At 58.1% G+C, this 27201-nt stretch overlaps 1 protein-coding gene across 1 annotated transcript; it reads right to left on the reverse strand.

Moving 5' to 3' along the window:
* Positions 1 to 737: 737 nt before the first annotated feature.
* On the reverse strand, positions 738 to 26027 carry MMP15 (matrix metallopeptidase 15). The gene is made up of 10 exons (XM_044987111.1): positions 25576 to 26027; positions 12039 to 12187; positions 11484 to 11606; positions 9878 to 10185; positions 8881 to 9042; positions 7714 to 7955; positions 7247 to 7385; positions 6244 to 6394; positions 5181 to 5296; positions 738 to 3731 (listed from the first exon to the last, which is right to left on the reverse strand). Exons 1-10 carry the CDS (start codon positions 25714 to 25716, stop codon positions 3244 to 3246), a joined length of 2019 nt encoding a protein of 672 aa, XP_044843046.1. The 5' UTR covers positions 25717 to 26027; the 3' UTR covers positions 738 to 3243.
* Between the last annotated feature and the right edge of the window lie 1174 nt (positions 26028 to 27201).

Raw genomic sequence — 27201 nt, forward strand, 5'->3', positions numbered from 1 at the left:
GTCCATGCTCCTGGGGACTCCAGCGACACTCCCCCCCGCTCCCGAGGGCTGAGAACGATCTGGCCTGGCAGCTCCAGGTCCTGGGAGAAACGCCTGCCTCTGCAATAATACCTGAGGTGCCCACAGGGGAGCAGCACCCTGGGGTGAGGGAGAGCAAGTGGCTCTGCTGACTGGGATCCTGGGAACCTAGAGTGCTGTATTATCAACGCTCCTCACCGGCAGATCAAGCCAGGCCGCCCGAGGAGGGCTCCAGGATCCCGCACAGTTTGCCTCTGGGGCACTGTGTGAACTGCCCTGCCAGAGGCACCAGTTTGGAACCAACCCCTGAGCCCCCAGCCACACAGGGACCCTGCAGTGCCGGCTCACCTCCAGCTCATTGTCAGTGTCAGGGAAGGACACCTACAGGGCCAGATCCTTAGCGGGTCTAAACTGGCATTGTGCCACTGAAGTCAATGGAGCTTTACCGGTTTACCTCAACTGGGGACCGGGTCCATTGGCTTCAGTGGCGCCACATCCATTTATGCCGGCGGAGGCTCTCGTCCAAGTCAATGGAGAGACGCTGATTGCCAGCTGGCGAGGAGCTGGCTCGATCTTTAGCCCAAGCAGCCTATTCATCCCTGCGGTGTGCAGCAAACCCCGATCCCCTCTGGCTAGGTACATCCCATGCGCCTGGGCAAAACTGCCAGGGAAACGGACTAGCTCAGACACAAATGGTGCTTGCTGGCCCTTGGCCATGATAACAAAACTACCAGTATTTTACTCAACCATGAAAAAAGGCAGATTTGGCCAGGCCGGTTCTGGCCCAGAGTACAGGCCTCAGGGACCCACAGTAAATCCCACCCGTTTCTCCACCTTGTGCCCATTGGCAGTGCTGGGACAATTTCCCCGTGCGGGGGAAAGTCGGCACATCTGGTGCAAGAACGGAGGAGCGGGCAGGCTCTGCAGAGTGGGTGCTGCCCTCTGGATCAGGAGAAAGGCAGGAAGGCCGGAGCTGCACCCACTAGAGTTGGGTGTTCAGAGCTCCCGATACGCAACCTTTCCTGGTAGATCCCAGCTCTCTGGGAGGAGGTGGACAAGGCCACCACCTCTTTACAGTCCAATTCAGTGGTGTAGTTACAAGGAACCTGTACAGTGTCTGCTAAGCTGGGGTTTGCCAGGCTGCTGGCCAAAGGGGGAAGGTGTCTGTCCTGCCTTGCTGCCCCCTCTCCAGAGGCTAAACTGCTCTGCAAGGGCCAGAGCTTTGTTCCACCCAAGCTGCGAGCCTGGGCCGGGCTGGCCCTCGCCTCCCACAAAAGCTTTTATGGAGCAGAGTTTCTAAGCCGCACCTCCCCCCCCTGCACCCCCTCCCTGAGCAGCTTGCTCCCCGAGCACGGCGCTCTCAGGCTCTGCTCTGGGGCTGGAGCTGCTGCTTTCCCACAGGCCCTGGAGGCTGCTGTTTGGTTCGGAAGCGGGGGTGCGGGGGAGAAGGAAGCGGATGAAAAGCAGCTACGGGGCGACTTCCATGGTAAGAGTATCTTCCCAATGGATGGAGGCCCTGCTGGGAACCGACCCGCGTCCCTGGGGCTGGCCCTCGGCTGCTGGCCAGCCTTCCCAGGGCAGGTTCCAGAGACCTCTGCTATCTTTAGGCTCCTTACCTCCCTCGTTTCCCAGCTGCAAACAGTTAAACAGGAAATAAACACAGTGATGTCACCGCCACCCCGCCGGCCTGGGCCAGAAAGCCCAGCTCAGCGCGCCCTGGAACCCAACCAGGGCCTGGGTAATGAGCAGCAGCCAGAGCTGGGCTCCTCGTGCACCTTCAGCTCCGCCAATACCCGGCAGCCCCCTGCTATTCCAGTTCTGGGCCCCCACCCAGCTCAGCCAATGCGCCTCCGTCCTGCCCTGCAGCTACTCCAGCCCCAGTTCCCTCCTAACCAGGGGCTCAGATGTATAATCCTGGTCAGTCCCCATTCCAAACCCTGCTAGACACAAGGCTGAGGCCATCAAACTCCTGGCACCTGGGACCTGAGCCAGGATTGGAATCCAGTTCTCCAGCTGGTACGTGCCCCCTCACTATCCCACCGCCCTCCCCTTTCTGTACCTTGGCCCAGGAAAGCCAATGTCCAGAGCCCAAGGATGGCCATGGGGAGCAGCTCCCCTGGGCCCCACCCCTAGCACTCTGCATATGGGGAAAAGCTGCGGCTAGACGTTAGCACCGTCCGGGCGAGCGAGAAGAGGGGCGGGGGAGATGGCTTCCCACTCCCCCAGGGCAGTGCACGGAGCAGCTGGCCCACCTGGCCCGGGAGGAGCAGGGCTGCAGAGACCACTGAGGCGAGGAGACAGGGAGGGGAGGGGAACGGCGGGGGCTCTCCTTGAAACAGACATCAGAGCCAGAGCACCTGGGATGGACCGAGGAGCCGGGCCTCTCCTCTAGGACCTCACCCGGGAAAAGGGTTCCCTTCCCTCGGGCTGGGGGACGAATCCCCCAAGGAGTGACCAGACTGGTGACCTGCCGGGGTGAACCACCCAGCCCAGGATCTCCGCCCCCTGCTCCATGGGCCCAGCCAGGACGCGGCCCAGACAACACACGCACGACCTGTGGCTGGGCGCCCAAGGGAAACATCCCTGAGGGCTGATTCCTGGGGGAAGAGCCGAGCTGAGGAAGCATTTCGAGTTCTGCCCCTGCGAGCCCGTGGCTGGGCGCCGAGCTGAGAACGCAGCCGCGGGAGGTGGCGGCTGAGGACAGGGGGAAGAGACCCCCATGGCCCAGGAGTGCCGTAAGGGAAACCCACCCAGCTGTCCCCTCATGTGGGGGATATGCTTGGGGCCCATGTGCTTCTGTGAAGCAGAGATGGGGGCCCCCAGCAACTGGCTGCTCCCCAATGCCAACCCTGCAGCACTGAGAGATCAGGGGCTACAGAGCAAAGACGTGGTCTCCCTCACCCAGCGGGAACACTGGGAGCAACCCAGATCGTGGGGCAACCCCCCTCTCCCCCAGCAGGGAGGGGGCCATAGGCGGCCTTGATCCAGGCACAGGAAGGGCAGGGGGCGGCTGTAGGCACGGAGGAGTCTGCAGTGGGGCGTCTCCTACATGCTAGGAGTGGGGAGTAGGCCTGGCCGAGCGCATTCAACTCAATGTGCAAAATCTTGGTGTAAGTAGTCCAGGAAAGGCTCCAGGGGCTTCGTCTTCTCAAGCTTCTTTGTTAGCACCATGGTGGTGGGGGAAAATTGGGCTGGGGAGGGTCACGGTGGGGCAGGGGTCCAGGATCAGACCCACTCCTGCAAGGAGCGTTTGCAGTAGAGCAGCATCCGAGGGGCCCCCTTCCTGTGCATCTGGATGATGGCGTAGATGAGGCCCAGAACGCAAAGCAGCAGCACCAGGGGCACCATCACCATGACGATGCTCATGGTCCGCGTGTACTTGTCTATCTGCACCACGATGTCCACGTCGTTGCCGTTGCCCTGGGTAGGGCCGCTGTAGTCCTCCTCCTCCTCCTCCTGCTCCTCTCGGTCGCTGGGGCGTGCTTCGGCCTCCCCTTCGTCCCCCTCGCGCTCGGCGTCCGTGCCCCTGCCGTCCGGGTTGAAGGGAGGTCTGTCCAGGTCAGGCCATCGGTGCCCAGGGTCGGGGTCCGGCGCAGGTGCCTCGTGGCAGCCCATGAAGTCCCGCAGGATGGACTTGGGGTACCCCGGCTCCGTCTTCAACCGCTCATTGTCGAACTTCCAGTACTTGGTGCCTTTGTAGAAATAGGTGTACGCTGGAAGGGAGCCAAGGAGAATAGGTTAGTGCCACCTGATCTGCTAACCACTCGGCCACACCCCAGAGTCACCCTCTCTGCTACCCCACCCTGCCAGGGAGCCACCTCCCCTGGTGTTCCGCCTGCTGCCACACCTGATCAGCCCACTGGACTATCTTGTCTGCTATCCTCGTCTCTGGTGGTAGCCAATAACTGATGCTTCAGAGAAAGGAGAATAAAGCTGGTGACAATGCACTTGGCTAATTGTGCAATGCTGAAGGATGTGCATTGAGGGGGGTTTCCTTCCTGACCAATGCAGTGAAGGGTGGATGCCCTGAAGCATGAAAGTTAATTTCTCCTAGTGCAAATATAATTGATCCTTTAATTACTCATCACCTTCCTTTTTAAAGCCCAGTCCCAGGAGCTGACCCTATCACGCTGTGGATCCAAAATCCCACTACATGCTGTATGAATGAGCACTTTGTTTGTGATATCCTGCTGGGAGTCCGTTCCCAGCCAGGGACAAACAATTCCCTTTGCTTTAGCACTGCCCCGGGGGAGCTTAGCGGCTCAGTGCCCTGCTGAACAGAAGAGAAGACGGGCATTAGGCTGAGCCAGGTTATGCTCCAGTGACCAGGAAACAGTGCTGAGGAAATTGGACTTCCTGTAACGCTGAACGAGGCGCTCTGCTGTGCCCTCTGCAAGCTCAGGGGATGCTACCAGTCTCCATTCCCGCACCCGCTGCACCTGGCTCAGTGTAGTGCTGCTGCTCCAGTGCCCTTTGGTACCAGGAGCCAGGTAACCCTTGGGGAGCCGGGCCGAAAAGCAGCAGCCCCAGCGAGAACACAGGGAAAGGAGTCACAAAGGCCGAGAAGCCGACGCAGGAGCAGGGGAAGCAGCAGACTGCAATCTGCCGGGGGTTCCACAGGAGAATTGGGGGGGGGCAGTTGAACAAGCTGATCAGCTGCTTCTCAAAGCACTGGAGGGGCGAGGGGGTACCAATACTACTACAAAGCAGGACAGAGAGAGAGGGAAGAGGGGGCAGGGTACAGAGACAGGGAAATGACCAAGTTCCCACCGAGTGGTGTGTGCCCATCTGGTTCCCACGCCCTTGCCAAGGGGCTAGGAGGTTAGAGAGAGGGGGATGAGAGGGACTCTCCCTGCTTTGCTCACTGTAACCTTTGCAGCCAGAATTTCAACACCCCCCCACACAAAGTTGTGAAAGAGCCATAAAGGGCAGCGATCATTGTTATCCCTGGAGCGCCCAGGCCAAATCATCAGCTGGTGTCAATGGCTGCAGCATCTTAAGACTTCCCTGGAGCTGGGCCCATGTACATCAGCTGTGGGTCTGCCCCCCCTGAGTCTGATGCAGGTGCTGATGTGTAGTGCTGGGTGATTTCCCTGCTGGGGTGGGGGCTCCTACAGAGGGGGTAGCTGGCTCCTGCAGGAGGGCTCCAGCATCTCACTCACAGGCATCCGAGCTCAAGAAGGCCCCCTTGGGCGTGGGAGGGATTCCCACCCACACGGTGATCAGCTTCGGGTAGCCAGGATCCACGGAGTGGGTCTCCTCGTTAAAGCGCCAGTACCTGCATGAGAACAGACGCCCCTGTGAGAAGAGGGGACCCAGGCAGCTCAAAGGTGTCCGCCCCCTGCAAGGCAGCACCCCGCCAGAAAAGGGCCACGTAGGATGGAGCATGGCTAGGGCAGCTCCAGCCCTGGCTTAGAACCAGCAGGGGGCGTCCCGCTTGCTTAGATTGTGGGAAGCGTGGGCGGGGGGGGGGAGAAGATACTCCTCCCGCCCACCCATCCTAGTCCAACCAGATGCTCAGCGACACACACGATACCTTTGGAACCTCAGAGCACAGTGTGGAGATGGAAGGAGCAGCAGCAGCACCCTCATTTCACGGGAGGGGAAACTGAGGCACAGAGCCAGGCGGTGCCTTGCCAAGGTCAGTGGCAGAACTGGGACTAGAACCCAGCCTCCCAGTCCCATGCATCAGCTGCAATGCCCTAAGATCGCTGGATCCTACCCACAGCGTGCAGATTGCAGCCGCACAGACACCATCACCTCCCACCATAGGTTTGAGTCCCGCAGTGCTGCGGGGTAGGGGGATGCTGGGGTGGGGCTGGCAGGGGGTCAGCAGCAGAGAGCCGTGGGGAAGGGCTGCCACCCCAGGTGAAGGGGAGGAGGGAGCTGGGCCCCAGGGCCCACACCAGGAGAAATCCACAGGGCTGCAGAAAAGTCTCTCAGGAGACGTGGCAGAAGGGCCAGTGCTCGGGAGGTTACATGAGAGGCTGGGAGGAGCAGGATGATAAACACCACTCAGTGCATCCCATCGGGGGCGCCCCGCATAGTCCCCATGAGACAGATGGAGAAACTGAGGCACAGGGCAGAGCTGGAAATAGGCAGAACTGGAAATAGAAGCCAGGGGTCCCCACAGCCAGGCCCCTGCCCTGACCCCATGACCACGAGCAGCCCTCCTGTCCGCATGGCCAGCCCTCCTGTCCGCATGGCCCATCGGGGCCAACCCACCTGTCCCCGCGGAAGAAGAAGGTGTGTCCCGTGGGCTCCCACCAGATGGCAGTGTCGATCTTGTCGTAGGGAATGCCCTGCCCATAGCTGGTGAGGGGCTGCGGGTACCCGGGCTCCAGGTTTGCCTCTCGGAAGAGCCAGTACCGATCCCCTGGGAAGGGAAGGGAAAGCAGAGATGGCGGGAGGGCCATGGGCCACGTGGTATGTAGGAGACAAGTCACCCCGCCCAGCCCTGGAGGCCACAGACGTCCGGGCCAGGCACGCGGGACCATGCACTGCTGTGGTGCTGAGAAACTGCTTGGGCTAAGCTCAGCACCCACGTCCCGGCCCCTGGCCCCGTTCTTCCGCTGAGACGTGGCCTCTCTCAGCAGCAGCACTCCTGCTGGGCACCATCCATCTGCTGCACTGTCAGGGCTCCTCCTCACCCAGCCCGAGCTTCAGCCCTGGCATGCTGAGCCTTTGCCCCTGGCACTGGCTGAGCTGTGGGGGAGGCCAGGACTGGGACAGCAGGGGCTGTGGGGCGGGACTGGAGGCACTGGGCGACGGGATGGGGAGAGGAGCCTGGGGCTGGGATAGCAGGGGCTGTGGGGCAGGACTGAGGGGCACTGGCTGAGGGGGGTGGAAGCCCAGGGTTGGGACAGCAGGGGACAGGGGCTGTGGGGCAGGACTGAAGGGGAGGGGAGCCCAGGGCTGGGACAGTAGCGGGCAGGACTGAGGGGCACTGGCCGGGGGGGCAGGGCTGGGAGCCCAGAGCTGGGACAGCAGGGGGCAGGGGCTGTGGGGCACTGGCCAGGGGCGGGACAGTAGGGGACAGGGGCTGCGGGGCAGGACTGAAGGGCATTGCTGAGGGGGAGGGGAGCCCAGAGCTGGGACAGCAGGGGGCAGGGGCTGTGGGGCACTGGCCAGGGGTGGGGTAAGTCTGCCCAGCTCTGGGAGCAGCAATCGCTCACTCTCTCCCGCTCTGCATTCACAGAAAGCCCCTGCCCCTCCCTGGGCCTCTCACCTTTGAAGAACACGAATTTGCCGTCGTGCCTCTCGTAGGCGGCGTCGATGTCCCCGGGGAGGCCCCTCCAGAAGTGCCCGATGGGCATGGGGTAGTTGTCCAGCACCCGGTTATGGCGAACCCTCCAGAACCATCGGCCCTTTAAGACAACAGGCCACCAGGCGTGATGCTCAGCACGGTCCAGGAAAACCTGCCCAGCCCACTGCACATGGGGACCCAGGCCCTGGGCTCGGCTGAGGGGCAGGATTCACTGGTAGGGCTGGTTGGGACGGCCCAGGGCAGATCTCCTCACCTCGACCCTCCGCAGGCTCAGGGCAGACGGCCAGGCACAGGGCTGCCTCAGGCAGCCGGGGAAGGCGGCAGCGGGTGGGGGAAGTGAGTGTCCCATAACCAGACACGGGGAAGGGCCAGGGGGAATGGAGGGAGGCGGGAGGCACAGGGCAGGATGGAAAAATGGTGCTTGGTACCTTAAACACAAACATTTCCCCGCGCAGCACAGCCACGGTGTCGAACTCCCCATCACAGATGTTGGGCCCGTACTGCTCGGGCCGGTCAGTGGTTCTGGGCCGGTCCGGGTTGCCTGGTTTCGGGGGCCGATCTGGTTTACCGGGGGGAGGTGGCTTGGGGGGTCTGTGGTCTGGCTTTCCAGGGCCGCGGGGAGTCACCGTAGGGAGGGGCCGGGTGGGCTGGGGCTGCCCATCAGGGGCACCTGGGAAAGAGGAGGGGGCAGTGAGAAATCACTCCCAAATGTCTAACCCAGCTGGGCAGGAGCCAATGTGCTGTGCTGGTACAAATCTGCAAGCACCTGGGCCTCATCATACCCTGCCCCCATCTTCCTGGGCTGCATGGAGTCAGTGGGGTGAGATCTCAGCACTCATGGCTCCAAAAGCACAGGCCCCTGCCACTACAGCTACAGGGGAATCGCTCTCAGCAGTACAGGGCCTATGACACAACCCGAGCAGGGCAGGGTACTCACTACAAAGGGTAGTGCCTAGATTTTATTGTGACTGGGGACAGATGTTCCCCACATATTACAGCTGTGGGCCTGGAAACACCCCTGGCTTGGGGGCGGAATGACAAATCATTAACTCCTTACTGCCTGCTGCGAAAGGGACAGAGAAGCACTTCTCTGTCAGCTCCCGGACTCCAGCCCAGGTTCCCAAACCGCAGCCCAAAGGGCAAGGACAGGCAACGCTGGGCAAGAAGCCCCATCCCTGTGCTCCACGCCCAGTGCGATGGCCTCCATACAGCTACCCCCTCAGTACGGCGCGACAGGAGTCTGGAGAGGGGAAGGGGCCCGGGCCACGGTGCACAGCCACTTCCGGGCAGATCCAGGGAGGCTGCTCTGGACGGCTGGAACTGCAGAGCAGGTTCTGGTGATACGGGGGGCAAGTCTGAGGAAGGGGCAGAGGGGCACCTGCCTCATTGCCTGATGTACCTGGATCGATGCTGCTCAGAAAACCGGTGGCTCAGCAGCAACGAAGGGGTTAACAGCAGCAGCAGTTTAGGGTTCTCGCTTTGTTGAGGGGAAGGGACTTTGATTCGGCCTGTCTCTACTTCCCAACTCACACACCTGGGCTGGGCTGGCCAAGCCCCGCTCCCCTCCCCATGCGGGAGGCTGGGACCCCACTCACCGTACAGCTGCTGGATGCCCTTGAGGTCGTCCTCGGGCAGCTGGAAGTTCTCCGTGTCCATCCACTGGTAGAAGGGGGCCATGATGGCGCTGGGGTTGCTGGAGTGCTCCAGCCCCAGCGAGTGCCCCAGCTCGTGGATGGCCACCAGGAAAAGATTGTTGCCTGGGAGGGAGAAATGCGCTGTCAGACGCGGACGCGAGCTCAGGGACTGCTCCCAGCAGGGTGCACAGACCCCAGGACGCTCGCCAAGCCTGGGTCTCCTGCAGCCCGATATCCAAGGGGTTAACAATCCTTTCCCTTCCCCCAGACCTCCCTGTGCCAAGCCAGGGGCTCTCTGACCATGCGCCAGAGGGGGCTGTGCTTGGGATCAGGACACAACTCCCAACTCCCGCTGGACGGTGTCCCCGACCCATCGGCAACCCCTTCAGCCTCCAACTCGCGCTGCGTCGGGCCCACGCCATGCGGGGCAAGAGACAGCTGCCTCCTCCTTCCTTGCCAGCCACGGTCTCACCAGCGTAAAACTCAGCTCGGCCTTAACTATAGCTGCTACAGCCAGAAGGGAGCGCTGCGATCACCCAGCGTGCCTCCTGCAGAACGCAGGCCAGAGAGCCCTACCCAGTAAGTCCAGCCTCAAGCCCGTAACTTATGGTTGAGCTGGAGCAGGTCTTTTAGGCACATATCCCACCTCGAATTAAAGACTTCAGCTGATGGAGAATCCACGACCACCCTAGGTACACTGCTCCAATGGCTAATTACCCTCCCTCTTCAAAACTCGCCCCTTATTCCAGCCTGACCGTGTCTAGCTTCAGCTTCTCGTTGTGCCTTTTCCTGCTAGATTGAAGAGACGGTTACTAGCGGAAATCTCTTCCCCATGTGGGTACTTGTCGGTACTCTCTCAACCTTCTGGATTCCAGCTGGGACTCACTCTCCCCACCCTAAGTCCCTTCCCTCTCTCCGCCGCAGTCACCACCCTTCGCAAGGTGCCAGCCACTCTCACCAGACACGTCGGTGTTTTCCAGTGTCCAGGGCTCATCCGAGTCGAAGTGCGTGTCCCCTCCCATCCCAGGGCCGGGGAAATAGGCGTGGGCGAGGAAGCCCCCCACGCCATCGAAGGGGGAGCTGTCTCCGTGGAAACCGGAGGCGAAGAGCACCATGATGTCGGCCTCCTTCCTCCTCTTGTGCCTGATGTCATCGTAGGGGACCTCTTGGAAGACGAGGGGCGTGGCCTGCTCCCACACCCGGAAGGCTCGGCGAACGGCCTCGTACGAGTGGTACCGCCCCAGCTTATCCGTGTAGTTCTGGATGCTGGAGGCACAAAACCGGGGTGGGGGGAGGGAGGTTGTGCGTGAGTGAGCGAGCGTGCGATCGCTTGTGCGGCATGAGGAAGTGGGACAGGAGAGGGACCAGACGGGTCAGTTTCACTTTGGTTTCAGGTCAGTTTTGCTCTCTGGCACTATCCCTGTGCAGCAACATCTGGGCCGCGAACCCTGCAGGGGGAAAGCTCACATCCCACCCAAAAATGGTTTCACGGGGCATTACTCATGTATTAGAACATAATCCAAACCTTTCTCCAGCAGGGACTGACGCCAGGATCTCCAGCTCCAATGCACAGACCTAGCTAAGCACCGGGGGACGGAGCCTGCTTCCACTGACGTCAGTGGCAAATGTCCCACTGGCTTCAGTGGGGAAGGAGCAAGCCCCCAAATGCCCTGTGCACAGCAGAGGAGCGGGGAGTTCTCTCTGGATCAGCCATATGGGGTAGGGCGGGGGGAGGGACAGACACTGGGCCAACGGGTTACATCAAGGTTTATGATACCCTGAAAGCTGGGCCCTGCCCTTCCCTAGGGACTCATCTTTGAGTCTTGTTGGCCCCTTGGCAAAGGGCCTGAGACATCCGTTTACTGCCCCAATTCATGCCCTGGGATCTCTAGCAGCACTGCCCCATGTTTTATAACCATCCTCTCCTGGCTGGGGGAGAGGGGGGTGGGAGCGAAGCAAGCTGCAGAACCCCGTCCCAAGAAGGGAAGCCAATGTCGCTGCTGGAGAGCCAACCTCCAGTACAGCCAGCAGAGCTGCATCGACTCACAGCAGCCGAGGAGCTTGCCCCGAGGCGAGTTAGAGACAGAACACTGCAGCGACCCAGTAGTAACAGCGGCACGGCACCTGGGCAGACAGACAGGGCAGCTGCTTAGCACCTAGCGCCGAGCCTGGGGTAGGGAGGGCTTGTTTTGTGGCGAGGCCCGGACAATAGGCCATCTGCTGTATGTGCTGCTCAGCTGAAATAATGCCCCAGGTAGATCGATGCATGGCTGCAGAGCAGATTCCGGTCCCTAGCCCTGCTGCCCCACTGGGGGGTTGTGCCCTGGGCATGACCCTCCTCCGCTCACCCTGCTGTAAATCAGGAGGAGCTCCACTACCGTCAATGGAACGACAGCCTTGTATAACTAGAGTAAGTGAGAATCAGGCCTCGGGTGGCGAGCCGTTTGCCCCTGCTGCATCCTGCGTTTGGCCTAGCAGCCTGGGAGGCCGAGCAGCCCCCGGCGATGCACGAGTGGGGACGCAGAGCACTCGAAGCCAAGGCCCAGTGGGCCGAGCGCCGATACCTGAAGGTCAGGTGGGTTTGGCTCCAGCGCCGCCCGGTGAGCGCGTACCGCTTCCGCCGCATGTTGGCTTTGATCTGGACTCCAAACTGATCCGGGACACCACAGCGGGGCCGCTTCATCCACCTGGGGGAAGTGAGGACTGAGAACGTGGGGCTCACGCTAGGACTCAGACAGCAGAACATGGTGGAGGGGGTGGGGCAGGACCACTGGCTGGGCAGGGGAAGCTCAATGCCCAGCAGCAGACCAGACCCGAGGCTCTGGGAAGCTAGATGCGGGGGGCCCCAGACAGGTTCCCAAGTCCCACCCATCTGGGAGCATCTGGCACTGGCGAGAGTCAGGCGGTTGTTATGGTTGGGGAGACGAAAGGGAGGTCTGGCAGATGCAGGGTGTGGGGAGCTGGGGTCCTCCAGGGCTGAAAGGGGAGGACAGCTCCATCGCCCTGGGAAAGGGGCCCTGTGCTGCTGCCTTGGGCTGGCCCTCCCACCCCGACGTGCCGGATTGTCCAGCCAGTGTCTCCTGGGAGCGTCCCAGGGCCCGGGCGGGAGGGGAGCTTACAGCTTGGTCTCCTCATCCAGGACGCCGGTCACCGTGATCCCATAGAACCTCTGCATCTCGGAGAGTGCGGAGGCCAGGATCTGCGCCGACCGCATGGTGGACATCTGCCGGCTGGACTGCGGGAGGTAGCCATACAGCCGGAGCCAGGCCTGCGAAAGAGGCATGAGGGTCACACGCTGAGCCTTCCCCGTGCCCACGGTCCCGGGCGCCGGGCTGGCACAGCAGGCTGGGGAGAAAACGGCAAAACCTTCCACCTCCAGCTCAGGCCTTTGTGTGGCTACCAACCTGGTCTGGAGTCAGACCGTTACCCTGGAGGGAAAAGTCTCCGCAGTCCCCTGGGAAAACAGCCCCGTCTCCCCCTCTCAGTCCCCGGCGTGCCCCTCTATACAGCCACCGCAAGGTCTGCTTGTGAGCTTACTGCTGGGTCAAGGCATCAGGCGCCAAAGGGGCCAGTTTAGCTGGCTACTCCCACGCTGCTGGGACAAGCCTGGGCCCCCCGCTGCTGGGAACTGCTCCCACCTTTGCTGTGTGCTGCCTTCTAGCCACCCGGGGGAGATCCACCCGCCCCCCCGCCAGCCCCAGGTGAGTAACAAGGGACAGAGACTGGCTGCAGCCCTTAGCACCAGGGGGCCCTCAGCTCACTGGGCTGTGAGGTACCCAGGTAATGCAAATAAATGATTCTAGCCATAAGGGGTTGGTGCTTCACAGACCCCTCCAGAGGCCTGGGATCCTGATGTTGCCGCTCTGAACAAAGGACAAATAAGAAGGGAACTGGGCTGTTTACATTCCAGGCCCAGGAGGCTCTGGGGGGCTGTTTACATGGCAGATAATAAGGCTTTGATCTCCCTCCTGTTCTTCCAACCCTTCGCTTTTATTTACCTACTATTTTTAACCTCCTTTTGCACATGTGGGTCTGCCAGGCTGCTGGCCAGAACCGATCCCGCCCCAAGCCGAGATCATGTATCCTAGGTTGGGCCACCCCGCCGGACGGTAACAACAACTGGCATCCCACATGCTTGTCACAGAGAGGGGGCAGAGAGGGGTGGAAAACCGGGCACTGTGCCAATCATGTGGCTGGGGAGATTCCAGGAAGCATCAGCACATGGGCATCGGCTGGGAGGCGGCCTGCTGGCCGGGAATATAGCCCAGGGGGTTGGCAAATCCAACTGGAGAAGGGTCAGTGGGAGGGGAGGCTGGGGAAAGCAGGACATGCTGCTGCGTTGCTAGCGCTAGTTACTCCTGACCCTTTCCATATCCTTTCACGTTATTGTTTCCTTATTTCTCACTTGGCTCCAAGCCCCTCACAAGGAGCCATCTGCAGACGAGGGAGGGAGCGCGGCAAAGCCCTAGCGAGCAACCCTCCTTAGCGCAGGGAACTTCAAAGGTGGCTGCATCCTGAAGGGGCAGATTAACACGTCAACCCGTGGGTGAGGCAGGAGATGAAATGCAGAGCAAAGGGGAGGCTGGGGAAAGCCAGTGTTTTATTTTATAGTGAGCGGGGCAGTTTGAGCCCTGCTGTGGATTCCTTGGGGGTGTGTCTACACCGCAAAGTAAAACCTGCTGCTGGCCCATGCCAGCTGACTCAGCCCCACAGCCAGTCCCCGAGCCTCTTTCACTGCTGTGTAAACTTCCGGGCTCGGGCCCTGGCTCTAGACCCTGTGCAGCGGGAAGGGCCCAGAGCCCCACGAGCCCAAGTCAGCTGGCACGGAGCAGCTGCGGATTTTTCTTTGCTGTGGAGACCTACTCTATGCGACCTTGGGGGCAGGATCTGCCCAGGAGCTTTGGAAATCTGACCACTGCTTGAGGAGCTGACTTGAAAAGCCGTCCCCCTAAAGCCTGCTTTTCAGAGGTGCCGAAAATCTACCCTCAGCGTCGGACACTCACCACCCATGCAGATTAGCCCACCCACCTTGCTGCCTCAGTTTCCCCAGCAGTACAATGAGGACAGTGACAGCTGCTTTTGTAAAGTGTTTTGGGGTCTATGGGTGGGAAGCAAATCAGAGCCCCATCCCTGCCCTGAGGGGTTCACAGTCCAGGTTAGACCCAGGGGAAGAGGACAGTGGAGGGAGAGGGTATGGAGGACAAGAAGGAGACCTGCCCAGTGAAAGTTCGGGAGGGGATTGTTTTCCCACCAGATGCTTCCTGTTAGCTCAGTTTCTTGTAATATACGTGTGTGTGGCAAACGGAGTCAGCGCCACGGAGATGAAAGGATGGGTACAAAGAAGGCAACAGGGAAGGAGATGGTTTCTTTGTGTGAAATCCCTGGCTGCTTGCCCGAAGCAAAATCATTTGAGCTAATTCAGCCAGGGTTCTGTCATTGATCTGATGGTCCCTTAAAAGGGGCTGGGAGGAGAGGGGGCGGAATAAGCCGATTTGCAGAGTCAGCTCTTCCCTGGCCCACTGGGAATGAGAAGCACTCATTGCTTCCTGCCAGCAATGTACAGCCAGTGCCCAGTGCCGCCAGGGGAGAATAACACCGTGCCCTTCTCTAGTGCCTCGGGGTCCGAGACCGGCCTCACGCCACCCAGCGGGATGCAGGGCAGGCACAACGCAAAGCCAGAAGTGCTGGGAGCTGCGCTGCCTTTCCTCTAACCTCCCATCGGACAGTTCGGTCTCATCCAGCAGTTCAAAGCCTGACGCTGGGAGCGGCTCTGTTGGTGCAAATCCACAGCTCGATGTGGGGCACACGCAGCCAGGCTAGCAAAGGGCCGAGCCCCCCCCCTTTTGTTCTATGGCTGTCGGGGGACTTGGCTGTCACTTACAGCACGAGCCGCCCCAGAGAACGTTGCCTTCCAGTGAATCCTCTAAGCCAGGGGGCCCAGCTGGTGCAGTGCAGGGTTCCTTGCATATTGCTCCAGCTACCAAAAGTGATGGCCCCCAAAAAGATACTGGTGAAAGGAGCTGGGAAAGCAGCCACAGACACGGATGCAAAGCCAAATGCAGACACTGCAGTCACCAGCTAAGCTCTGCCTGTGTAGCCTGAAGTCAGGGTCTGAGGGGGCCCCCTCCTCCCTTTGGGAGCATTGAGCCACGAGGGCGCAAGATCCTCACCAGCCCCCGAGCAGGCCTTACTGCCTCTAGCGGCAAAGCATCTCCACGCCCGCATGGTCATAGCTACACTTACAGCCTTTCCCGCGACTTGGCTGTGCTAAGGGTTACAGTGCTCTGACGGGGACGCAACTGGGCTCTCACACAACGGAAAGCTAAGGCTCCTAAGCGCTAGTCCACTGCTGCCACGGATTCACTACGTGACCATGAGCAAGTCACTTAACCTCATCGTGCCTCAGTTTCCCCACCTGTACCATGGAGCTAACCTGCTACATCTGCCTTGGGGAGGTTTGTGAGGATCAAGTACCCTTTTGGAAGTGCTTTGAAAGCCACGGCTGGAGAGCACTAGAGAAGGGCACAGTGTTATTCTTGGGTGTCCCAGTGGCGGGCTAGATTTCGGGCTGTGTGAAGTCAGAAATCTCCCCTTGGAGGGGCGATCCCAGGTGCTTTAGGCATCTCTGTCACACCGTAAGCACTGGAACGACTGATTAGTAATGGACATCAGTGGAGCTGGGGGAAGACATTCCCATGTTATCCTGCCCACCAGAGCAGGGGCTGTTGGGATTCAGTGGGGCAGGGTGAGCTGAGGCATGGGGAGCCGTGCTCGTTGCTAACACCACTTTGAACTTGCATTTTGTTGGCTGATAAACATGCTCTTGTCTGAAGAGGCTTTGTGAGCTGGCGTCACTGTGAATAATTAGCAGGTCACCCATGAATCCTCACTCCTCAGTGAGGGACAGAGCGTGACAGACAGAGGGCTCATGAGCCCTGTTTTACATTTGGGGAAACAGAGACATCAAGCTGGGGAATGACTTGCCTATGGATACACAACAAACTCGTGGCAGACTCTGGCCTAGAATCCAGCTCCCTTGACTCCCGGCCTGCTGCTCGAGTGAACGTGCTGCACACAGAATTGCCCCGTCCACGGTGCATCGTGGGCAAACCCTTGTAGAGCAGAATGCCTGCGAGCCAGGCACAGTGACTGAGCACGAGCAGGGCAGAGGAACGGGGCTGCTGGCTGCCCGCTCCACAATGGCCAACGCCTCCCAGGCGGGGCACGGGCCAGGCAAGTGGACTGGGTTACTGGACCAGATCACTGGGCTCTTGCAGCTGGTTTTTGGGGAGACAGGCGAAGCTGCAGCTGGGATCACCATCACTGCGAGCATGCCAATGGGAGACAGCCATAGACCTAACCTACTGCCTTTCACTCCCCTTCCCCGGCCAGCGCCCAGCCAGGCAGGCCTCCCATCCCCCATCTCAGACCTGGCTGGAGACACCCCCGCACCAAACAGCTTGGCTTCCTTAACATCTCCCTAGCAGGGCTGGACTGGGGGCTGAGCCCTGACCACACTGTCTCCCCCACTGAGAGTGCTGTGGGTCCTCACCACTTCTCAGGATCAGGCCCTGACAACCTCTCTTCTCTGCTCCATTAGCCGCAGTCACAGTTCCCTGGCAAGGGCTCCAAATCAATAATGACTTACGGGCCCTGTCACGCAAAGGATCCCCGAGGGCTTTGTAGCCTCCCTCAAACAAAGGCAGGGTCAGGCCTCTTGGAAATCCCAGCCCTGAGCATGTGCTGGGGAGAGGTTCTTGGAACCTATTAAGAGCTGGGATCATGTTTCTTCTTGCACTAGGAAGATACAGCAGCCTGCCTGGTTTGTTTCCTTATACTGATACCAGCCCTGATTAACTCAGAGTGGAGCAACAGATTTTTTTGTTTTTTAAATAAATCAATGGATTTGCTAATTGATTCACAGCAATCTGATCTACAGGCATGTGGGGTCTATCACCATTTGTATGCAGAGGTGCCTGCCAAGATCAGGGCCCCTTTGTGCCAGGCACTGTACATACACAGTGAGAGAGTCTCTGCTTCCAATCGCAACAGACACAGGAGAAGGGAAGGGTCCATGTTCCCATTTTACTGCTGGGGGCTTAGGCACAGACAGGTGAAGTGACTTGCTCAAGGTCACTCAGGGACAAGCCCAGAATTCAATGCAGGGCAGCGCTCAAGCCACAAGACCACTTCAAGGGAAACCGTGTCAGCCAGTCACCGCGGAGTCCGAATGCCTGGGTAGCAACACAGCCAGCCCTGGGGAGGGAGGTGGTTACCCCACGAGCTGGGGCAGGCAGTGCTGCAGAATCCAGCTCCCGTTCAGCGAACACCTCTGTGGGCTGGGCTCCCTGCGGAGACTTGGACACAGGGCAGGGGCTGCTAGCCTGCCAAGGGAAGGCCTGGGCGTTGGGCGGTCCCTTCCCTGCAGGGCTTGCCAATCTCCCCAGCACAGCAGCCAGCTGCTCAGGCTACGCCCCGCCCGGCTAATGGAAGCACCATCTCACTTGAACACCATTGCCAGGACGCGTAGGAATGGGCTTGGCCCAGAGCCCAGTGGTGGGGGAGGCAGAGACCCACGGCACACGTGTGCGACACCCCATCATAGGCCTTCAGGCCAAAAGAGCTAAACCTTTGGCTAAGCTGCCAGCTCACAGAGGGACCACGCCATTGGCAGGACCCAGATCACCACCAGTCAGATGCATGGCCAGGCAGCCCCCTGAAAGCCTGGAGCAGCCCCGGCCTCAGCTTCCAGGGAGTACTAAGGCACGGCCCCAAGAGGACTGCAGCTGAGCCAGAGCACGAGCTCAGAGGCCAGGAGGTCACTCAGTAATCTGCTCCCCTGATAGCACGGCACCATGAGATCGGTGCTGCGTCTCACCTGCTAACCATCACTGTGCTAAGGAACATCAGTCCCTCTGGAGAACACTCCTCCCTTGGACTCGTGCTGTATATGGAAGCTGCCTATTGTTACAGCAGGTTCTAGGATGCCTCGTTTAACAAAGATCTCTTTGCGATATGGAGCATGTGCTTACACCTGGGGCTTGGGTATTTCTTTAAACACCCACGGGTTCCCCCACTCTCCCTGCCAAGAAGGCTCATGCCACCATTTTAAAAGGATGAAACCTGGAGGTCAAAAGCAAAGCTTCTCAAACAGGACTCCAACCCTGCCCGGCCTCCAACAGTGTAAGCGCTAACACGCCACTGAATGACCCACTACAGCCAGGGGATGCTAACGGGATAGTCTCGGGAGTACTCATTCACATTGAATCATTTCAGGTGAGCTTCAACCCACTGCCTCAGAGCTGGTTCATTCGGCTGTTTGAGGAGTCTTCTGAAAGAGCCAAGGAGCGAGTGTCCATTAGGAGCTGTTAATAGACCTGCACCCTGTGTGCGCCACCGCTAAATTCTGCCCAGGGGCCCTGAATTCAGTGGTACTCTGGGGAGGTGGAAATTCTGCGGAAGCTTCATTTACATTCTATATTGGAGGGTATGAATGAATTAAAATATGAAATTGAATTATATGATCAATTTCAGTAGCTCCTTGCTTATTTGGAGATTAGACTACAATAGAGAGAATGTATCCCCATATTTCAGTTTTTAATATGCTACAAATTTTTGGAGTGATGTGAGGGGGACGCTGAGGGAGCTGGCCTCGGGGGGTGGGGGCAGCTGGGGTTTTGAGTGCCCGAGGAGGTGTATGAGGCAGTTTGGCTTTGTGGGAGTAAGCACGTCAGCTGGATGTTTCTGCTAAAATGATCACTAGTGAAACAGATCCAATGGGGACATTAACTCTGGAGCCTAGTGATGACAATCCGATTGAAGTGTTCCAACCTCTCAGAGCTCCTGTTTCAGGCTGTCTACAGGCCCAGGCAGACAGCACTTTGGTAGTTTATTTTCCATTTGCATTTTTAAAGTTTTTCCTGTAATTGTGAGGACTAGAAAGACTATAAACACTTCTGTTCTGGAGCACAATCCTGCAGCAGCTGGTGTATTCCACAACAAATTATTGCTGAAATCAGGAGGCCCCAGGGCGGAGCTATGCCACTGCACAGGATGAGTGTGATTCTCAACTGCCACTGGGTATCTGGATGCCCATTTCCCACTGATTTGCATTGGAAGAGGGTGTCCAGTCCCTCAGCTGGTAGGTCTGGGCCCATGTTACTGGATGAGATAATGCTCACACAAGGGAGTGGTACAGATGGACTCTGCTATAAGGCCAGTTAATGTGGGATCTGCTCTGAGAGGAGCAGTACCCTACAAAGCCCCACTGACTCCAATGGGAGTTAGGGTTGGGTACTGCCTCTCAGGGTCAGCCCAGTGGGATAGGATCTGATTCTCCTGTATTCTGCCTGCCTGCCTTTTATCAAAAGACTCACTACTAATACCTAGCTGTTGGGGCAAAATACAGGCAATGGATTCGCTAGATTGAATGGCACCCTATGACTTTGCCCTCCGCTTGTGCCCATCCTCTTAGGATCTCACAACACTTCACAAACGTGAGTGTTTATCCCCATTTCACAGATGGGGGAAAGCGAGGCACAGAAGGGGCTTGAGCAAGATCCCACAGTAAATCAGCAGCAGGCCTCCTGCTGCCTCATCTGCTGCTGTAACCACGAGGTAACCCTGCCTCCCCTACACATGGGGATGGGGAAAAGCAGCTTTTGCTTACATATGAACATTTAAACCCAACCGGGGGGAGGATTTTGTTCCAGAGGAGGCGTGGATGGTAAAGCCTTCCCTGGGACATACTGAAATACCAAGTGGAGAAGAGATCAGACTTTTTTTTTTTTTGCTCTACGTGGGATATTTTCACCACTGCATCAGTGTAGAAGCAGGAACTTCCCAAGCATGGGAACAGCATCCCAAGAACACCACTAGGTGACGACAACCCAGTGGAAGGATGTGTATTATAATTACACCAGTCTTTAGCTGCCCAATTGCATGAGGTGCTGTATATACTCATCGTAAGACAGCCTCTGGCCTGACGAGCTTACACTCGATTGTAGATAGGACAGATGGGGAAAGCGAGACCCAGAGAAGTGAAGGGACTTGCCCAAGGTCACACAGCAAGTTACTAGCAAAAAACTGGGACTACAGCTCACATTGCTTGACTCCCACTCTAGCACCTTCGCCCCTAGAGTGCCATCCTTGCCTTTCAGTTCTCTGAAACAACTGAGCCATGAACATTTCATAGCAACAAAGCTATTACAAACCCCCCATTGTCATCCGTTAAGTGACACCCACACGTTAACAGCCAACATTTTACAACGTGCAAGGGCTAGAAGCACTCTACAGCTAGTGCAAATACTTGCAGGACCAGTAAACGTTTCCCAGCAGGGGTCCTGGCCTGATGATCAGGCAGCTCTATTATTATTAGTTTACACTGTAGCAGAACCAAGGGGCTGCAGGCACGGCTCAAGACCCCACTGCGCTAGGTGCAGTACAAACAAAACAAGAAGAGGTGATGCCCTGGTCTTCACTGAGCTTTCTGGCATCCGCTGCCTCTTCCTAGATAAGTGAAACCTTCAATTCACCTGAATCCAGCTGACAAAAACACCTGTTTGGTGCTCACAGGGTCCTGTGATTGGGGGGAGGGATAGCTCAGTGGTTTGAGCATTGGCCTGCTAAACCCAGGGTTGTGAGTTCAATCCTTGAGGAGGCCACTTAGGGATCTGGGGCAAAAATTGGTCCTGCTAATGAAAGCAGGGGGCTAGCCTAGATGACCTTTCAAGGTCCCTTCCAGTTCTAGGAGATTGGTATATCTCCAATTACCTATTGAATCTTAGTTTCTAGTCAACTCCCACTGAAATTCCAGCTGGTTTTCAAGCCAGGCCTAGGAATGAAAGTTTTACAGTCTGCTGCCCCCCTGCTGGACATCTTGCTCACTGCATGCTGTGAGCTGCCACTCATTGGCTGCAAGTGGATGTAAGGTTAGCAGGTTGCTTGCTTTTTCTTTTCTCTGTAATAGTTTAAGATGTTGTAAAGGGTGGAAATTGAGACGCTCCTTTCATTTTATTACATGAATTTACCCACTGGAGCACAGGGGCATGAGTCACAATTGCAGAGTGTCACGATGCTGGTGCATGCAAATGACCATGTACTTGGGCAGCTACCTAATTTGCATGTGCAATCACTGTAGTTGTGCATGCTAATTAATTAGATGCATTTTTATATAGACAAGTTGTCAGAAAAACCAGGCCCTCAAAGATCATTGGTTATAAACTCCAAAGACAACCACATCCTGCAATGTCCTCTAACCCCACCACATATCTCCTACCCATTAGCCCTCACTGCAACCCAGCTACTGGGAATACTGCACAGGCCAGGCTCTCCGTTGAGCCAAGGTGACCTTTCAATCATGTTCTCAAATGTGGGTTGCTATCTTGCCTGACAGTGGGTCTCCTGAAGTTCCCAGATGGCAGCAGTTTTGTGCCAGAGCCATTGTGGGTGGCACATGGGATCTGGGTGTTGCTGGGGCACTGCACAGTCACTGTCTCCGCAGTGGGGATGGGGCATGAGATGGGCTCACCATGCCCTTAACCCTTGCCACATTGCCAAGTGCCACAAGGCAGCGGAACTGGGGCAACACCTTCCCTGTGCCATATTGACAGCTGGGATCCTGCCAGCAACAGGAGCGAAGCGAGTCCGTCTGGAACCTTCAGGGTTCACACTGAGTTCAGCCCAAAGGATGGGCAGAGACTTGGCTGATTCCTGGCCAAGCCATCTGAACGTGCCGGTGAAAGCGGGAGCCTGTCCAGACTCCTAAGCATTTAGTGTCCCCACTGTGAGGCCAGGTTCATGCCCTCTGCACTCCCAGGCAGGGCTAAGTGGGAGGAACCTGCTGGGCGGAGGGAGAAATCCAGCTCAGTAACCAGAGCCCTGTAGGAATTCCCTGCCCTACCCAGCCCAGCTCATTACAATCAGGTCAGGGCTTGGCGGCTGTGAGGCAAGAGCCGAGGTGCTGGGGGAGGGGATGCAGCACCGGTCCAGAAGTCTCACTCAGGGCAGAGCCCCAGCCGGACCAGCAGGCAGGAGCAGGGGAAAGCAGCATCCAGATGAAACTCGACAGACAGCTGGTGAGGCAGGCCCTGATTACACTCCCCAGACACGGCTCAAGGGCAGCAGCGAGACAGACGCTCTTCACAAGGGAAATGGCTATACAACACTCATGCGAATCCCCCCCACGCCTGACAAGGACCTGGCCTCACCTTCCTTGGGCTCCTCATCTGGTGCTTTATCCAACCCTGCAGAGTCACCCGCTAAGGTGGACGGGGTGGCCTGGTGCTACGCAGACATCAGAGGTTTTTCCTCCCTGACTCGGACTGTTTCTGAGGGATGGGAACATAGTGGCGGGTTGAAGCCCTCCCTGTGCACTGGCCCTGTGGATGCAAGTGTCTCCTGCCACACCACAGTCCAGCAATTCACCCCCAGCCTGAACCACAGGGGGACGGGTCCCCTTTTGGGGCAGAATAGTTCCATTTGCAGGCCCAGTCAATCCTTAGCCTCTCAGTGGTAACCACCACCAAGCGGCCAATGTGCTAGAGGACACCTAGGCATTAGGGACTGGACTGACGGTACTACCACGGTCACACAGGCTGCTGAACCACCAGTCAGCTGTGGGCGACTAGCCGTCTGGACTGGCTCTCCCAATCCTTGGCCTGCAGCTGGATTGGAAACGATGCCCTAGCAGTGAAAGGCTCTGCCTTCCATTCCCCACTCCCTCTCCTTACAGGACCAGTCAGTTGTCATTTAAAAATAAATCACTCTTATTTCCTTACTTGGCCACTAGCCTAGTGACTGCTGGGGCTCAAGGAGCATCAGACAGCCCAACCCAGGTGTCAGCCAGGGCCTGAACTGCAGCAACATCTCACTCAACTCTCCTGTTTTACTCCATACATCATTTGTTACAAGACTCAAACGGACTTCCCTCCTGTATACGCCTACAGCCTCGTCAGGCTCCCCTGAACTCAATGGCAAGACACCCACTGGCTCCCACAGTTGCCCTAGTCTCTTTGTTTGAGCCGCAGGGTCCAGAATGGAAACGCGTTAGCACCAGAACGACTTAGTGAAAACGTTCTCTGCATCCAGCAGGAGGAGGCACCTGCCTCATTTCCAGCCGTTTGCTGTCGCTGGCTCCATCAGGCTGTGATGTTTTGGTGCTGGCGGGTAGAGAGAAGAGCTCTTTAGGCAGGGAGAACCTCTCCTGGGACTTGTGGGGGAGGGAGCGAGGGCAGGGACTGCACACATAAATAGGGAGCGATACATCCTGCCCATGCCAACCCTCCTTCAATTGTATTATGCACATGGGGATAATGGGGAAAACAGAACACTGCCCTGCTGACAACCACTGGGCTGCAGTCATTAACAGAGGCAGCTACCTCCTTCTCCTGAAGTTCAACCGTTTCACCTCCATCCCAGCCCCTTCCTAGCTCAGTTGTGGTCTCTTCACAGATCCAGCAATGCACTTCAGTCCTCATCCACAGCACCCCCTGCTATCCCAGCGCTGGGCCTACGCTAAGAGACTACCATGATCAAAGCCAGCTAGCATAAGGGGGGTGTGGGACTACCAGACTCACGTCTTGTTTCCTTGTCATCAGCAGCCATGTCCCATTTCACCCAAACACCATCTGGAGGCTAAATCCGAGAAGGTGGGTCTGGTTCATGGCCAAATAGCTTCCATGAAGGCCTGTTATAGTATCACTGGTGTCATAAACAGTTAGTTAAGGGTTAAGGTTTTTGTCTACCTGTAAAGGGTTAACAAGCAGTACCTGTGGACACCTGACCAGAGGACCAATGAGGGACAAGATATTTTCAAATCCCTGTGGAGGGAAGTTTTTTTTCCTGTTCTTTGTTTTTTAGAGAGTCTCTCTTGGGAATTAAGAGAGTCCAGACATCTTAATCAAGTCCTCCCAGGTTTCTGCAATAAATTCTTCTATTCAAGCTAGTGAGTATTAGCAAGGAACTAGTATTCTTATACTTTTATTTCTGTATGTGCAATTCTGTGTTTTGCTATAGAATTTCTTTAAGTCTGTCCTGTGATTGCTTTTACTGAGAAAGAAAGGAGGGGGGATTCTCTCCACAGGGATTTGAAAATACCCTGTCCCTCATTGGTCCTCTGGTCAGGTGTCCACAGGTACTGCTTGTTAACCCTTTACAGGTAGACAAAAACCTTAACCCTTAACTAACTGTTTATGACAACTGGTCTCCACCACGCGGCACAGATCCTCTCCCAGAGCCCTGTCAACACCTCCTCTCCCAATAGCCAGAAGGGTTCCCCAGTGAGCAACAAAGAGCTTCCCCTTCAGGCTGGGAGCTTGGCCCACGGCTCCCGTAGCATTCCCAGCCTGTACTAATCAAGGGCCAGGTCCTGAAAGGTGCCGAGTGCCTTCCACTCCTACTGAGGCGGGGCTCATCCACCATCTTGCAAGATCAGCTGCCAATGGAGCTAGAGGCGGAGACCAGGATGTGACCTCTGGCCCCCTGGGCAGGGCAGCAGCAAGTGCCCTGGTCTCGCTGCACCTGTACTTGAAGCAGGTTGCGTTCCCTTATGCTAATCAGATCCCTCCCAGATCACATTCCCCTCGCTCCCCACAGAGGAAGCTACACCTGCCCTTGAGCTAGCACAGTGCTGCAGCCTCTGGCTTTCCCATGAGGGAGGAAGGACAGACAGGGGCTGGGAAGTGACTGCACAGTACACAGCAACTTACAGCTGGGGGAAAGGTGGTGAGGGGAGCGGGTGAGACCAGAGACAGAGAAGGGGCCACCAGCCAGACCCATGCAGAAGTAATACCAGTGTGCGGGTAGCTCATATAATGGAGACGATAGGAGCCAAGTGTGTTGTTACATCTAAACACACACAGATATAGAGGGCATCCTCTCACGGAGCAAAACCAGAGCTGGAGAGGGAAATGTTACAGATGCAATGTTGGGGCAGAGCAGTGCAGGGCGTTAACCTGCCTAGTTCCACGGGGAATTTACACCCAAGACCCAATCGAGCTCAGGGACCTGCACGCTTTTTAATTCAAAGCCACAGTCACTGTTCACAAAATCTACCCCCCCCCCCATTCTCTGGCATTGCGGCCCCCCTGACTGACCACTTCAGGCCCGGTGATGGCCCAGGACTCAGTGACAAGGCTCCATGGCAGCTCCTCGAGGGAGCGGGGCCAGTCTGCCCCCCGGGATCGCCAGGGGGTGCCAGAAAGCGGAGCCGGGCGCTCACAAAAGGGATTTTTTAGTCAGCGGGCAGAGTGAAAGCAACAGGCAGGTTCGAAGCCGAAGTGCAGGGAAATCCACCCGAGCCTGGGGAGACCAGCGTGCCTGTATCAAAGCTCGGTTCCAGGCGAAGCAACCCAAGCAGGGTGCCCCCAGGGCAGGTCTCACGAGGCCCGGCCACCCCATCGCTTGCAGGGAGGCGCTAGGCTGGGCAGCTGCTGTCGTTTTGCTAGTGAACAATTTCTAGTCACGGCTCAGGGAAGAGCCAAACCCGAGCCACAATGCCATGGGCAGGCGAGCTCCCCCCAAGCCCCAGCTGGCAAACCCAGGGGGGCTCCCCCTGCCCGGCCAGATGCCCAGGAGGCCCCCGGCTGGGCACCGCCGGGCTGCCCCCCTGGCCTGCCCACACTTTCCCCCAGGTAAGCGACAACCACGGGCCCCTACCTCTGCACTGACTTCGCCAGCCTCCGCCGCCTCGCTGCGCCCCAGGGAAGCCAGCAGCAGCAGCAGGCTCCAGCCCAGCATCTTGCCGGAGCCCGTCGGGTGCAGGCTCCAGCCCGGCAGGCCGGTGGGGCTCCCGCCCATGCTGCTGCCGAGGGGGGGGGGGGGGCAAGGTCAGGCTCTCCCGGCCCCGGCCCGGGGCTGCCGCTGCAGAGAGCCCCCGCCCGTCACTGCGCCGGCGGGGGAGCCCGAGACGCAGCAGGGACCCTGCAGCCCCCCCGGCTCGCTCCACCCCGCGCTAGGCCCCCGGGGCGCCGCTGCCTTCCGAGCCTGCCGCCGGGGCTCGCCGGGCCCCCATGGCTCGCGCAGGGGCCCGCAGGAAAGTTGCACGGGGGCCGCCGCCCGCCTGCCCAGCCGCCGCCTTTGTCCGCTGCGCTCAGGCGCCCCGCGCCCGCTCCATGGGGCCGGGGCTCGCAGCGCGGCCGGGCTCGCCGAGGCGCCCCCGGGTGCAGCGCCTGGCGGAGCTCGCTCCTCGCGGCGTCCTGGGCTCGGTGTGCGGCGCGGGCGAGCCCCGCCTCTGCCCTCGCTGCGCGGCCTGGGCGGGCTCTTAAAGGGGCCGCCGGGAGCTGGCGGGCTGCCCCCCTCCCGGCCAGCCCCACCCCGGGGAGACACTGTCCACCCCCCCCTCGGACCCCTACACACCCCCTCAGATCCCCCCAGACACACCCCAACACACACACACACCCTCAGATCCCCCCACTCCCCCACTGACACACCCCCTCAGATCCCCCCACTGCACCCCCACAGACACACCCCTACACACACACACACCCTCAGATCCCCGCACTCCCCCCCGCACACAGACACACCCCTACACACACACACACAGATGCACACTCAGACCCCTACACACACACCCCTACATACACAAATACACACACCCTCAGACCACTACACACTGACACACCCCTACACCCACAGAGAGGCAACCTCAAACTCCCCCATATCCCTACACACATACCCCTCACACACACCATGAAACCCCTACACACAGAGAGAGACACAGCCCCAGCAACACACACACAGGTACCCACAGACCCTAATAACACAGCCAGACTCACAGACAGTCATAATCATACACACTCTCCCCATCATGCCCCTACACCCAGACCCTCAGCTCATATGCAGACACGTGTATACACACTAGCTTCCCCTTCAGACACACAGTCAGTTCAATTCAATGAGGATTTATGGGCCAGCACCTATACGATCCATATTCTTATGTGGATCCCTCTCACCACGGTATGGAAATGAAATAGAAATACCACCACCACCAAGAGCTATGTTGGAAGAATGAGCTTGGAATTTCATTCATTCTGACTGCAGAGAGATTCCTGATTGTTCTTATCAGTAGCCGCTCCAGTCCACACAATCACACTGCCTCAGACCACTAGTCACTCTCACACCCCTAGAAATTTTGCAGCGCTTCACACATATGCACACAGCCAAAGCTACGTGCAAACACACAGATACGGTTAGGCTTCAGAGATACTGGACAGGAGCAGGTCTACGCTCAAAACCTACAATGACATAGCTATGCCAATAGATGCTGCCGCACCTCCTGGCTTG

Source organism: Mauremys mutica, chromosome 14 (assembly GCF_020497125.1).
Source record: "Mauremys mutica isolate MM-2020 ecotype Southern chromosome 14, ASM2049712v1, whole genome shotgun sequence".
Lineage (NCBI taxonomy): Eukaryota > Metazoa > Chordata > Testudines > Geoemydidae > Mauremys > Mauremys mutica.

What these genes read in the sequence shown, in the direction of transcription:
- MMP15 (XM_044987111.1), bottom strand. Translation starts at nt 25,716, where the DNA reads ATGGGCGGGAGCCCCACCGGCCTGCCGGGCTGGAGCCTGCACCCGACG. An exon ending in GGGCATCCAGCAGCTGTACG is followed by an intron (nt 7,956 to 8,880) that starts GTGAGTGGGGTC and finishes CCTCTTTCCCAG; the next exon opens with GTGCCCCTGATGGGCAGCCC. An exon ending in TTCTTCTTCCGCGGGGACAG is followed by an intron (nt 5,297 to 6,243) that starts GTGGGTTGGCCC and finishes GTTCTCATGCAG; the next exon opens with GTACTGGCGCTTTAACGAGG.